At 38.6% G+C, this 15,488-nt stretch overlaps 2 protein-coding genes across 3 annotated transcripts in view; one reads left to right on the top strand and one right to left on the bottom strand.

The window, feature by feature from the left end:
- The window catches only part of CHST9 (carbohydrate (N-acetylgalactosamine 4-0) sulfotransferase 9), a 280,265-nt gene that overhangs the window by 11,218 nt on the left and 253,559 nt on the right, over positions 1-15,488 (top strand). The window lies entirely within an intron of this gene.
- On the bottom strand, positions 11,728-12,366 carry LOC104980309 (peroxisomal membrane protein 4-like). Its single transcript, XM_010828953.1, has one exon. The coding sequence runs from the start codon at positions 12,364-12,366 to the stop codon at positions 11,728-11,730; it is 639 nt and encodes a 212-aa protein (XP_010827255.1).

Below are 15,488 nucleotides of genomic sequence, written 5' to 3'. Positions count from 1 at the left end.
TGTTGTTTTCCTCTATTTCTTTGCATTGATCGCTGAAGAAGGCTTTCTTATGTCTTCTTGCTATTCTTTGGAACTCTGCATTCAGATGTTTATATCTTTCCTTTTCTCCTTTGCTTTTTGCTTCTCTTCTTTTCACAGCTATTTGTAAAGAGCAATATTGCATAGGAACCTGGAATGTCAGGTCCATGAATCAAGGCAAATTGGAAGTGGTCAAACAAGAGATGGCAAGAGTGCATGTCAACATTCTAGGAATCAGAGAACTTAAATGGACTGGAATGGGTGCATTTAACTCAGATGACCATTATATCTACTACTGCGGGCAGGAATCCCTCAGAAGAAATGGAGTGGCCATCATGGTCAGCAAAAGAGTCCCAAATGCAGTACTTGGATGCAATCTCAAAAATGACAGAATGATCTCATTTCGTTTCCAAGGCAAACCATTCAATATCACAGTAATCCAAGTCTATGCCCCAACCAGTAACGCTGAAGAAGCTGAAGTTGAACGGTTCTATGAAGACCTACAAGACCTTTTAGAACTAACACCCAAAAAAGATGTCCTTTTCATTATTGGGGCCTGGAATGCAAAAGTAGGAAGTCAAGAAACACCTGTAGTAACAGGCAAATTTGGCCTTGGAATACGGAATGAAGCAGGGCAAAGACTAATAGAGTTTTGCCAAGAAAATGCACTGGTCATAACAAACACCCTCTTCCAACAACACAAGAGAAGACTCTACACATGGACATCACCCGATGGTCAACACCGAAATCAGATTGATTATATTCTTTGCAGCCAAAGATGGAGAAGCTCTATACAGTCAGCAAAAACAAGACCAGGAGCTAACTGTGGCTCAGATCATGAACTCCTTATTGCCAAATTCAGACTTAAATTGAAGAAAGTAGGGAAAACCACTAGACCATTCAGGTATGACCTAAATCAAATCCCTTATGATTATACAGTGGAAGTGAGAAATAGATTTAAGGGCCTAGATCTGATAGATAGAGTGCCTGATGAACTATGGAATGAGGTTCATGACATTGTACAGGAGACAGGATCAAGACCATTCCCATAGAAAAGAAATGCAAAAAAACAAAATGGCTGTCTGGGGAGGCCTTACAAATAGGTTACTTTAAGCAGATACAAAGATTTACATAAAATGATGACATTGATCACATACTTAGACAAGTGATTTCAAAATTAAAATGTGAGCACAAATTTTTAGAAATATCTCTCTAAATAAGTTTGATTTTCCCACAGCACCCTTGGAGAGTAGATTAGTATAAGGGTAGTTTTCTCTCTCTCCCCTGCCCCAAATCAGTTTTCTCAATGCAGGAGTAAGTGTGATGTTCTTCATTTGAATTGGCAAAGTTGTCTTTCCCATTTTCATATGTATCCTGAACATTTCTTTTACTACGTGACTACACTAACTGGGTGTATTTCTTTTAATAACTAGATTCTTTAGTGTTTTAGATTTCAAATATGTTTAGATGTTAGTGACATTATTGGACTAAAAGCAGTAACTACCAATGTTATTCTAGTGTTAAATATTAGAAGTATTTTACCTTCTAATATTTCTACTTTACTTTCAGTTAGGAATTTTTCCCATCAGAGAATGAGATTCTGTTACTGTGATGGGCTTGGCATTCAGTTGAATGCACTGTTATAGTCTTGTTATTTGTGATCGGAGCCCAAGTTATACGTATTATTAAATATTTTAAATATTAATTCTGGACTTACATTATCACTTTTGTGACTTCGGTATAGCTAGCTAGCTTTCACTTGCTAATAGTATATATGTATATTTCTATATGTGTGTATATATATGTGCATATATGTATACATATATATGTCACTTGCTAAAAGGTCTAGCAAATCATATTTCCAGATTTTGCAGATCGGGAAGTTATGACAGCATTTAGAATAGAGATAGATTTGCAAATGGCTGAACTCTCGAGTAGCAGAGGTTGTTCATCTAGAACCTTAGAACTTTGATTCACCTTTAGTTTTCCTAACATGTAACTATCACATGCTGTCCAAAAAGATTCCTTGAAATTACTGGCATATATTTTATTCAGAGCACTCTACAAAACCTGATTATGGCTTTGAAAGTCCCTCTAAATTCTCCATGTATAAATCCAGCTCTGTACTTTGTATTTCTTCCTGCCCATCTTAAACATCAAATGAAACATATGTCAGAATCAACCTTGTAGTCTCTGCCCATCTCACCTCAACCCCCAGGATTCCCCAGCTCCCAGTCTGGATTTTATCTTTGACGTTCCTTCTCCATCCACTCCATATCAAAGCTCTCACCCAGTCATTGATTGTTCCCTTCAAAGGATGTTGCATACCTTCCTCGGTTCCTCACCCAAGTCTCAGCTTTCCCCATCCATTGTGTGGCATCCATATTGCTCCCCCTCCAGATCCATCCTCCAGTAACATCAGAGGAGATTTTCAAGATGCAAATATGATAACTGTCACTCCCTCAGCTACACATGCCACCTAAATGGATTGCTATTGCTTTAAGATAAAGACCAAAATTGTGCTCCTCCAGTTTCATGTCAGTATCTCCACTCCTTCCTTCTACTTCAGCTGCTTGTCTTTCTTCCAGTTGCTCTGAGTCTCTCTGCTCTCTCCCATTCTCACATCTATAAACCCAGGTACCCAAACATTGGCTAGTTCACTCTTGGTTGACTCAGATGTCAACCCAAATGGCCCTTCCTCAGGTGATCCTTGCTAATGTCCTAGACTGAGCCAAATCCCCTTATAATATACACAGATGTATATTTGTTTTTGTATTTGTTTGCATACATGTATCCATATTTATATATACATATAGTATCCATTTTTATATATCCATATATAAATATGGATTTATTTATCTATATATATGCTTATAAATATGTATTTATAAATATGGATATATATTTATGTATACAGGTGGCTCAGTTGTAAAGAATCCACCTGCCAATACAGGAGATGTGGGTTCAATCCCTGGGTTGAGACAATCCCCTGGAGAAGGAAATGGCAACCCACTCCATATTCTTGCCTGGAAAATTCCAGAAACAGAGGAGCCTGGAGGGCTCCCATCCATGGAGTCACAAAGGATTGGATCCAACTGAGCAACTGAGTTCACATGCACATCCCTCATCTCAGCTAGTTGCAAATTTACATTTATCTATGAAACTGTTTAATTCATCCCTAAGGGAGGGACCTGTCTAGTTATCTGGGTCCTTATATTCCTGGAAAATATGGCAGTGCTCACTCAGTGGAAGTACAGTAAGTCTTTGTTGAGTAAATGTTAGCAGGGCATCCTGTCTTTAACCCCCAGTGTGCACATGCATACACATGTACGACACACAAGCACACACCTCACACCCACCCACACGTTCTAAGATAAATACATAAATAAATAACTTGAAGGCTACAAGGCCCCCTATTTTACTTGCTTTGTGACCTCTTCAAATATCACACTCTTCTTCAGTTTCTCTTTCCTTTCAGTGATTCATTCAGAGGTAACTTCACTAGTGCTACATTTGCTTATAAAATGAGGTTGGTCTACTGAATTTTTTACCAAAAAAAAAAAAAGGCCAGACATTTCTTTACATTATTTCCCTTGATAAATTCAGGAATTGTAAAAGGCTTTACTATATGGGGGATTTACGCTGTGCTGTTTGTGCATGTTTTGGCATTAGTCAGTGATCTAAGATTATACCACATTGGAGAAAAGAAAAAGAAAATCCTTTGGAGTTTTCCTATCTATATGATTTCCATGTGGAAATAAACAAAATGAAGGAGAACAAAGATTAAAATAATAAATAGATGAATTTGAAAGAGCAACATAAAAATCTATGTTGTTAAAGTCTGAATTTTTATGAATTGCACAGAAGCTTCGAACTGTGTCAAAACTAGTTAAGGAAGACACCTATCATACTGCCTGGCACCTACTGTGTTCTGGGTACTATTCTAATTGTTTGTGCCTCAATTCAAATCACTGCATTAAAATTGAATTAGTCTTATTTTTATGTAAAGCCTACTTGATTGAACTACTTTAGAGGAGTATCAGTTAAGCCTGGGATATTTTGTCCCCCAAAAACAAGGAATTGCTCAAAAGCAGGTAGACACACATAAGGACATAAGAGCAAGGTTTTAGGGGTACCCACTGGCCGAACTTGTGTATCATTTGAAGATAAAAAGTATTAATGTATGTTATGGATTAGGACACATTGAATAAGAATCCATGAGCCCATAGAGTGCGTAGATTCGGTAAACAGAAGGAAAAGCTGTTTTACTGAAGAGTATAAGCAAATGATTACAATAGAGGCTAGAACTATAAAGCAACTTTCTGCAACTACTGTTACAAGAATAATCAAAGGATAATCCACCCCTGGGTGAATGGTTGATGGGGACAGGATGGTCACACTAACTCTACATGTCAGCCCTCAGATTGCTTATTAAATACAGGGAGGGAAAAGTCCTTTTATAGGATGATAACAAGCAGACACCTGCTTATCCAAGGGACCACACTTGATGTCACCAAGAGTGGACAAACGGATGTCATTTATCTCTTGATACAGTATACATGTAAAACACGACAGTCCCCTCTAAATTTATCTTGCCAGAAGTGATTCTCCTGAATCTAACCTTATGGAAACAATCAGACAAATCTAGATTGGTAGATATTCTTCAATACAGCTGACCTGGACACTTCGAAAAGGTCAGCGTCACTAAAAATAATCTGGGAAAACTGTTGAGTATTAAAAGAGACTAGAAGAAAAGGCAGGCTTCCCAGGTGGTTCGGTGGTAAAGAATCTGTCTGCCAATGCAGGAGATGCAAGAGACATGAGTTCGGTCACTAGGTCAGGAAGATCCCCTGGAGGAGGGACTGGTAACCCATTCCAGTATTGCCTAGGAAATCCCATGAACAGAGGAGCCAGGCAGCTACAGTCCATGGGGTTGCAAAGAGCTGGACAAGCCTGAGCATGCACACGCATTTCTGAAGAAATGGCAACTAATTGCAAGATATCCTTCATGATTAGATTCTGAATGAGAATAAAATAACTGTAGAGAATATATTAGGCCAATTGGAAGGAATCTAGATTTGGGTTGTAGATCATATGTGGTATTACACTCATGTTAAATCCTGTAATCCTATTGGGATCATGTAGGAGAATGTGTTTTGGGAGAGAAGATATACTTTGAAGTACTCAGCGATGAAATTTCATGGTCTCTGCCATTTTCTTTCATGTGATTTGGTAAAAACTTTTTTTTTTAAATATGGGAAACAGAAAAAAGAAGATGTGGCCAAATGTTAAAAATTATTTAATCAAATTAAAGATTCTGTGCTAGTACTGCTAATTTTCCATAGATGGTTTTCAAAATAAAAATTGGGTAAGCTATTCTGTGATTTTAAACCAACTCTCCAACAGATGCAGTTGTTCTCACATTGTGTTGAAGTGAGTTAGCATAGGTGAAAGCAGTTTCATTGATCAGTTAGTCAAGTGTCCTCTTCAAAGTACCTAAATATCTTCATTCAGCATTCCATAATTATCCATAATTTATATTTACACACTTAAGAAAAAGCTGTCCTTAAAAAATATGTAGTGGCAATATAGGAGATAATACGGAATAGGATATGATCAGTAACTATTAGATACAGTAGTATTTTTCCCATTTTTCTGTTAGATATGAGAAGTTTTCAACAAGTGAAATTTTAAGGAGTAATTGGGCAACTTGGTAATATGTTTTTTCTTCTTCCTTGTTTTTGCTTAACATTTCATGCTTGCCTGTAAAACAGAGTGTAAGATTACTGGTGACTTTCACTGAAAGATCCACAACGTAGCAGAATGCAGTGTGCAGTGTAGAATAGATCTGGCCGAGGCCCCAGTAGGATTTAGGATCCAGTGTGATTCTCAGCTGTACATCATCTAGAAGGCAGACTAGCACTGTTAGTGTTTGTGTATTATAAACAGGTACTTAAAGCCCAATTTTTTGCTTGCATGCCCAGTCGTGTCTGACTCTTTGCGACCCCATGGGCTTACCCAGCCAGGCTCCTTTATCCATGAGATTTTCCCAGCAGGAATACTGGAGTGGATTACCATTTTCTCCTCCAGGGGATCTTCCCATCCAGGGATAGAACCCATGTCTTCTGCATCTCCTGCATTGGTAGGCAAATTATTTACCACTGAGTCACCTGGGAATATCAGAGCCCAATATCATAGATTTACAAGTATCAGAACACAAAGCTCTCTGTTTAGTCAAAACTGAGAGTCAGTTCTGTATGAAGCACAAAGTAAGAGGTTAAATTATTTAAGAGTTATAGAATTTGTAATAATATCTTTTCAGAAAAGTTTCAACTTGAAGGTAAATATTCAAGATATTCCTCCTATCATTTAAGGATATGATGTGGTATTTCAGGTCAGCTTCCTGTAAGAATACTTTTCTGATAACATTTAGGACTGCTTTGATATGTACCTTGCACTTATTCAGAATAAGTGGAATAGTGCATCTTGATACATGATGGAAAAAGGACTTGTAGATCTTCTTGTATCTTAAGATAAACCAAAGGTAAAACTATCAATAGAGCTCTTTTCCCTTATATTTCATTTGTGTCTGTGTGATCTCAGTTTTCAGTTGTGTCCAACTCTTTCTGACCCTATGGACTGTAGCCTGCCAGGCTCCTCTGTCCATGGAAATTTCCCAGGCAAGAATGTTGGAGTGGTTCGCCATTCCCTTCTCCAGGGGATGGACCCAGGGATTGAACCTGCTTTGGCAGGTGAATTCTTTCCCACTGAGCCACCGAAGTACCATTTGATATGCTAGTCATTAAGTATTAGAAATTCTAACAAGCAGAAGAGATTTGAGTTTTTGAAAAATCTTCAAGAATCGGTTTCTTGATACTTCCAGTTTATAGTGGCTAGAGGCTAAATTTCACTATGATATGAAATTAAACTTCAGCTTCTATTAAGACAGAGAATTAGGTAAAACTTGGGATTGTTTTTAATAAGGGAAAAATAGTAAATTATTTGGGAGAGAGAGTTGATTCTTAAAAGTCTGGACTATGTTCAAATAAAGGTAATAATAGCTTTAGCTATTATACCATTGAGCTCCCCACTCACTCCCCCCAACTGCCCCCAACCCCCCACTCCAAGCTACTCATAAACATTTTGGTAGTAAGACAGTGAACACACATGCTGCCATAAGAGGGACACATTTTTAAGACTTGAGGGCTGAGTGTAACTGAATTTTGTGATCTCATTAAACTATTAATATATGTTGTTTCATATTTTTAAAAAAGTTCTAAGACCATGAACAATGTAAGTTAAAAGTTGTTTGAATTTACAGCAATAGGAGAAGCAAACTTCCATGAGAATTTGGCTTTAAAAGCAAACAGCTATGTGAACAATTTGTTAGGTAATTATTAGCTGGAAGCTATTTGTACTCTGAGTTTATTGAATATACACATATGATAATAAGAATTTGCACAAATAGAACCTTTTGATAATAAATCCACGTGAGAGATCGTGCCTTAGGGGAGTAATTCTACATATTATAAGTATATTGAATTCCCTGCACATGGAATGCAGAACTCTTGCCCAAGTATGTAACTATTTTTCATTCATGATGCTTAATAGGTCATTTTACCTAAAGTCTCAGAAAGGATCAGTGTAACAAACAATGGAAAATGGTGTTGTTCTATTTGTATATATTCCAAACATTGCAATCACAGAGGAAATAGCAAAGTAGAGCTCTATAACCTGTCACCAGCGGTGTGCTAAACTACACTCAAAATCACAGTTATCAGAAATAAATAAATACCTACTCATTACCTGAGAAGTCTTCTTGGCGTTTTGTATTGGAATCCCTGATTGTTTGCTTTGTGGTATCTATTCAGCTGCTTATAAAAGTCCTTAAGCAGTAAAATAAAATATAGAAGAGATGAACATTCTTTTTATGAACCGTGTACATTTATAACACTGCGTGGAACTGTATACCCCTCCATCAGTTTTACTGTATGTTCACAAAATAAAAATACAATGAAGGATCCTTCTAGTTCCCTTCCCTCATTTAAGACTTTTTGTTACATTTTTATTCTTATGCAATTATTTCATATTTTCATACTTAAATTGAATGAATCAGTGCTCAGAATCAGTCCTTTCATGGCTGTTTCCTTTTCTGAGTTATTTTGATTTATCTTGTGGATTGCTGGATTTCATTATCAAGGAGTTTATTCTAGGGGACTCATGTATACTATACTTCCTGAGTTTTTGTTTGCCTGATTCTCATTCCTCACCCCCTTTGCCCTTGCCCACTTCTGATGTCTGTAGTCCAGTCATTTTCTGGTTTGCTTTTCATGTTTCAAGAGGGCCAGCGATGTGGAATGGCAAGAGCTGGTGGAGTGGGCAGACTGCAGTTCCACTGTGTCTTGTCTAAAATACCCTCTCGCACCGTACTTGTTCCAGTTGACTATATTTCTGGGAATCTAATTCTGGGATTCCAGAAATAGATATCTGGAAACATTATTCCAGATAATAAAATATCTTGCTGTTTTATTCTTTTGACCAATTTTTCTATTTTTTCACCAATACCACACTGTCTTGATTACTGCTTCTTTATATTAAGTCTTGAAGTTGGGTAATGTCACAGTTGTCCAGCTTTCTTTTTCTCCTTCATTATTATGTTTATTATTCTGGATCTTTTACCTCTTCATATAAACTTTAGAATCAGTTTGTTGATATCCACAATAAAATAACTTGCTGGGATTTTCATTGGGATTGCATTAATCTATAGACAAGTTGGGAAGAACTGACATCTTAGGAATGTTGAGTCTTCCTATCTATGAACATGCAATATCTCCATATATTTAGTTCTTTGTTTTCTTTCATCAGAATTTTGCATTTTTCTTCATATGTATCTTGGATATCTTTTGTTAGATTTGTATCTAAGCATTTAATTGAGGAGTGCTCACTAACTCAGCGGACATGAATTTGAGCAAATTCCAGGAGATAGTGAAGGACAGGGAAACCTAGAATGCTACAGTCCATGGGGCCGCAAGGAGTCAGACAAGACTTAGCAACTGAACAACTATAAAAAATATAAATTGTGGGCTTCTCAGGTGGTGCTAGTGGTAAAGAATCTGTCTGCCAATGCAGAAGACGTAAGAGATCTGAGTTTTATCCCTAGATCAGGAAGATCCCCTGGAGGAGGAAACAGTACCCACTCCAGATTCTTGCCAGGACAATCCTATGGACAAAAGAGCCTGGCAGGCTACAGTCCATGGGGTCACAAGGAGTCAGACATGATTGTCTGAGCAAATATAAATTGTATTCTGGTTTTTAATTTCAAATTCTACTTTTTCATTGTTGATATATAGTCAAGCAGTTGACTTTTACAAATAATCTTATATCCAATGACCTTGCTATAATCACTTATTAGTTCCACAAGTTTTTTGGCAGTTCTTTCAGATTTTCTACGTACACAATTATGTCATCTATAAGCGATAATGATTTCATTTCTTCCTTCCTAATTTGTATACCATTTATGTCCTTTCCTTATTTTTCTGCATTAATCAGAACTTTCAGTATGATGTTGAAATGCAGTGGTGAGAGGAGACATCCTTGCCTTGTTCCTGATCTTACTGAGAAAGCAGGTTTCTCATGTTAGCCAGAGGTCTTTTGTATCTTTCTTTATCAAGTTGAGGAAGTTCTTTATTCTTGGTTTACTGATAGTTTTTATCATGAATGAGTGTTGGAGCTTGTCAGATGCTTTTTCTGCTTCTGTAGATACACTCGTGTGATGTTTCTTTTTTCATCTGTTTATGTGATAGGTTACATTAATTGAGTTTTGAATGTTGAATCAGCCTTGCATGCATGGGATAAATCCACTTGTCATGAAATACATTGATAATTCTTTTTATACATTGTTGGATTTGATTTGCTGATATTTTATTGAATATTTTTACATCTACATTTATGAGAGATATTGGTCTGTAATTTTTTTTTTTATACTGGCTTTGTTTGGTATTAGCGTGGTACTAGCCTCAGTGGCTGAGTTAGAGATTGTTCCCTCTGCTTCTATCTTTTGAAAGAAAATGTAGAGAATTGGTATAATTTCTTCCTTTAATGTTTGATAGAATTCACCAGTGAACCCATCTGAACCTGATACTTTCTGTTTTGTAAGGTTACTAATTATTGACACAGTGTCTTTGGTGGGTGTGTACCTAATCTATTCACATTGTCATGTCTTGTGTGAATTTTGGCAGATTGTATTTTTCAAGGAATTGGCCCATTTCACCTAAATTATCAAATTTGTAGACATATAGTTGTTCCTAACATTCCTTTATTATCCTTGGAATTTCCATGGGATAGGTACTGATGTCCTCTCTTTCATTTCTAATAATAGCAATATGTATCCTCTTCCTTTTAACTAGTCTTAATTAGGCTGGCTAGAGATTACTGATTTTATTGGTCTTTTCAAAGAAACAGCTGTAGTTTTGGTGATACTCTGCTGATTTCTTGTTTTCAATTTCATGATTTCCATTCTTATTTTTTTTATTATTTCTGTTCTTCTGCTTACTTTGGAAGTTGCTTGGTATTTTTCTAGTTTCCTAAGGCAGGAATTTAAACAATTGATTTTTTTTTTTTACTATGTTTATCCTCACTTTAGTAGAAACTGAGCCTCTGAGAAGAACCTTCCCCAAGGTTACACAGCAGTCCAGTGGGGACTCAAACCCAGGTCCTCCAGCTCTGTATCTGCACTGTCCACTAGAATTTTCTGCGAGGATGGAACGTTCTAATCTGTGCTGTCCAATATAGCAGCCACTAGCCACATGTGGCTGCTGAGCACTTGAAATGTGACTGGTCCAAACTGAAAAATGCTGAAAGTGTAAAACACACACCTGATTCTGATGACTTAGTATAAGAAAAATAGAATGTAAAATATTTTATTAAATTTTATATTTAATACACATTAAAAATGATAACATTTGAGAAATACTGGGTTCAAAGATATAATTAAGGTTAATCTCCTCTGCTTGTTTCTCTCCCCACATTTTTTTTTTTTTGGGCCATACCTTGTGGCATGTGGGATCTTAGCTCCCCAACCAGGGATAGAACCCATGCCCTTGGCAGTGACAGCGGAGTCCTAACCACTGGACCACCAGGAATTCCCTCCACTTTTTAAAAACTGTGGCTGCTAAAAAAAGCTCAGTCACATATGTCCCACACTGTGTTTCTGTTGGGACAGTGGAAACACTGGAGCTTCTACAATAGAACACCCAAGGCAAGGAACTGAGTATTGTCTAAAAATGCATTTTTGCAACCCACTGCCCATCAGCCAGAAGCTCTCTTTTACAGAAGAATAGTCAGAGAACATACCCACCAGAAAGAGACTTCAGTGCCCTCGTCGGGGCTCGATGATCCCTGAGGCCCAGGGTGGGGTGTGACCTTCCCTGGTCTCTCAAGAGTCAGCAGCCATCACCGTGCCCAAGGTTCCTCAGCCTGATTCGGTGGCTCATTTCACTATTCAAGAGTACCTAATGAGAACTGATAATCAGTGCTTCCATTTCGCCAAATGGAGCCCTGGGCTAACAAAAGTTAGAGTCTGAGACCCCAGATCTTGAAAGGTAGGAGCCTCTGGGATGGTTAGCAGGTGGAGCCAATCTCAAACCGCGGCTGGACACCTCCATCACCCGACGGGGGTGCAGGAGCCTTCCTGAGCACCTGGGGGCCCTGTTACTTGGAGGGTTGGCTCTTGTTGTAGATAAGGAAGTCCGAGAGGTCGTGCCACACGTTGCTGTCCTCATACAGGTAGGTCATGGACGACTGCAGCGAGGGCTGCAGGGTTGGCCGGTGGCACTCGAAGAGCCACAGCACCAGCCCCCACACCAGCCCTGTGAACCATGGAAACGGGTCCAACCTGGGTTCAGGGATGAAGCCCTTCTCCACGCCCAGGCGGCACAGGGCAAGTAGGACGCGGGATAGCAGGTACATGCTGATCTGGCTGTTGACGTTACTGTTGTTTCCAAACACCAGCAAGCCCCCGATGAAGGCAGACACGAATGAGCGTGCCTGGTAGGTCTCGCCCTGGACGTAGGACTGCAGGGCGCAGAGTCCCTTGTAGAGGAACACAAACCTGGCCAGGTTCCAGGAGTGGGTGTACGTGGCCTGCAGGTTGGCAAGCAGCTTCTCCCGGAGGCTGCCACTCCGGAAAAGAAAGGTCATGACCAGCGCGTGAGGGGCCCGGATTTTGGCTCCATAGACTGCCCCGTTCTGGAAGCCCTTAAGCATGGCCAGTGCTGCGTGGTAGCAGCGCTTGCGCAATAGTGCATTGATCACAAAGAGCAGAGCCCGCAGCTGCGGTGGGGCGACCATAATGCAGGCGTCGCTGAGGGTGGTAGACATGGAGGAGGACTCACGCCCTGACAGCCAGGGTTGCATAAACAATTGATTTTAGATAAAATATGTATTAAATGCTATAAATTCCCCTCATCTTATAAATTTTGGTGTTATGTTTTCACTTTTAATTCAAAATATTTTTAAATTACTCTTGAGATTTCTTGGTCAATGCATATTTTATTTAGAAGTATGATATTTAATCTCCAAGTATTTCAGGACTTTTCCATGTATCTTTCTTTTATCAATTTCTGATTTAACTCTATTCTGATCTGAGAACAGATATTGTATTTTATGATTTCTAGTCTTTTAAACTTTTTAATGCCTGTTTTATGGCCTGGAAGGTGGTCTATCTTGGTGAATGTTCTGTGTGAGTTTGAGAAGACTGTATTTTTGTCACTGTTAGATAAAATAGTGTAGAAATCTATTATATCCAGTTGACTGATGGTATTATAGAGTTCAACTGAGTGAGTGAGTGAGTGAAAGTTGCTCAGTCGTGTCTGACTCTGCAACCCCATGGACTATGCGGTCCACGGAATTGTCCTGGCCAGAATACTGGAGTGGATAGCCTTTTCTTTGTCCAGGGGATCTTCTCAACCCAGGCATTGAACCCAGGTCTCTGGCATGGCAGGCAGATTCTTCACCAGCTGAGACACAATAGGGAAGCCCAGGATTCAACTGTGTCTTTACTAATTTCCTGCCTGCTGAATCTGTCCATTTCTAATAGAGGAGTATTAAGGTCTCCAACTATAAAATGGATTCATCTGTTTTTCCTTGTAATTCCATCAGACATACGCATTAAGAATTATGTCTTCTTAGATAACTGACCCCTTTATTATTACGTAAGATTTCTGTGTATCTCTGATAACTTTCCTTGTTGTGAAGTTAGGAACAACCTAACTGAATCCTCTGCTTAAGATTCCACAAGGCTGCAGTCAGGCAGTTGGCTCTGCCACGTTTTTCATCTGAAGCCTGAGGTGTTCTTTCAGGCCCATTGAGTTTATGGACAGAATTCTGTTCATTACAGCAATTGGTCTGAGGGCCTCAGCTCCTAGAGACCATCCCTCTCCAAAGGAAATTCACAGCTAGCTTTTTGCTTCTTCAGGGCGAGTAGGGGAGTATCTATCTCTTAACTTTACGGAAGTTCTGAACCCTCTTTTAAGGAGGTCACCTGATCAAGTCAGGCCCCCATAGGATGCTTTTGTTTTTGTTATCTTTTTCTTTGTGTACAACAGATGATTTGATATACCTGTTGTGAGGATGGTTACCACAATCACATTAATTCACATATCCGTGATCTCATATAATTTGTGTGTGTGTGATGAGACTACTAAGACATACTGTCTTTGTAAATTTCAAGTAAACAATACAATATTATTAATTATAGTCGCCATCTCTATTCATCTTACAAGTGTGACCAGCAACTCTTCATTTCTCCAGCTCCCTAGCCTTTGGTAGCCACCATTCTATTCTCATTCTCATCTTCTCTCTCTCTCTCTAGATTCCACATATAAGTGAGATCATCCAGTATTTGACTTTCTCTGTCTGGCTTATTTCACTTAGCATGATATCCTCCAAGTTCATCTACATTATAGCAAATGGCAGGATTTCCTTCTTTCTCTTGGCTGAAGTAATCTCTTGTTTAATTAACTCAAACACAATTGATTAAGGACATTAATTCTGCAATGTCTGTTACCTTTTTCATATGCTATTAATTAAAATCAAATTGCCGGTCTTATTCAGACTCAAGAGAAGGGGATTATGCAGAACCAGACCCATCTTAGAAATTGATCTGCCCAGAAATCATGACCTGCATATTTAATTTCCTATCTAGTACCTTGACTTGGTTTTATCATAAATACTAAAATTCAACATGATCGAATCTGAGCTCTTGCTCTTCTTTGAAGATTTCCCCTATCACAAGTGTCACCTCAAAAGTTAATTTGAAGTTTTTTCATTTCTTTCTATCTCTACTGCTGTTATCCCGATCCAAGTCATCATTATCCATATTTGTAGACTGCAACAGCCCCCTTCCTGGCTGATTAATTTCTCAGTTCATTACTCATATAGCAGCAAAAGTGATCTTAAGACATAGATCTAATCTTTTTTCTCCTCTGGTTATAAATAGTCTATCATTATCTGTTGCTTTTTAGAGTTGCCCTTATGAACTGGGTGACCTTACCTATCTTTCCAAGCTCATCTTAGATGGCTTTCCTTTTATTCATCAAGCTCAAGCCATATTGTCTTCTTTTAGTTCCTAGGATATGCTAAGTCCTTTTCTCTTCCAGAGTATTTTCACACGTGATTCACTCTATGGAGAATTCTTTCCATTTACCACCACATCTTTGCACATGACTATGTCCTTCTTGTTGTTGGAAAAGGGTGTTTGCTGTGACCAGTGCTATGACCTGCTACATTCTGTACTCCAAAGCCAAATTTGCCTGTTACTGCAGATATTTCTTGACTTCCTACTTTTGCATTCTAGTCCCCTATAATGAAAAGGACATCTTTTTTGGGTGTTAGTTCTAGAAGGTCTCGTAGGTCTTCATAGAACCGTTCAGCTTCAGCTTCTTCAGCATTACTGATCAGGGCATGGACTTGGATTACCGTGATATTGAATGCTTTGCCTTGGAAACGAACAGAGATCATTCTGTCATTTTTGAGATTGCATCCAAGTACTGTATTTAGGATTCTTTTGTTGACTCTGATGGCTACTCCATTTCTTCTGAGGGATTCTTGCCCAGAGTAGTAGATATGATGGTCATCTGAATTAAATTCACCCATTCGAGTCCATTTTAGTTAGCTGATTCCTAAAATGTTGACATTCACTCTTGCCATCTCTTGTTTGACTACTTCCAATTTGCCTTGATTCATGGACCTAACATTCCAGGTTCCTATGCAATATTGCTCTTTATAGCATCGGACTTTACTTCTATCACCAGTCACATCCACAGCTGGGTGTTGTTTTTGCTTTGGCTCTGTCTCTTCATTCTTTCTGGAGTTATTTCTCCACTGATCTCCAGTAGCATATTGGGCACCTACCTACCTGGGGAGTTCATCTTTCAGTGTCCTGTCTTTTTGCCTTTTCATACTGTTCAAGA

This window comes from Bison bison, unplaced genomic scaffold (assembly GCF_000754665.1).
Source record: "Bison bison bison isolate TAMUID 2011002044 unplaced genomic scaffold, Bison_UMD1.0 scf7180017864498, whole genome shotgun sequence".
Classification (NCBI taxonomy): domain Eukaryota; kingdom Metazoa; phylum Chordata; class Mammalia; order Artiodactyla; family Bovidae; genus Bison; species Bison bison.
Note: the sequence above shows the minus strand (reverse complement) of the source record. Positions and strands in the feature narration are given on the sequence as shown.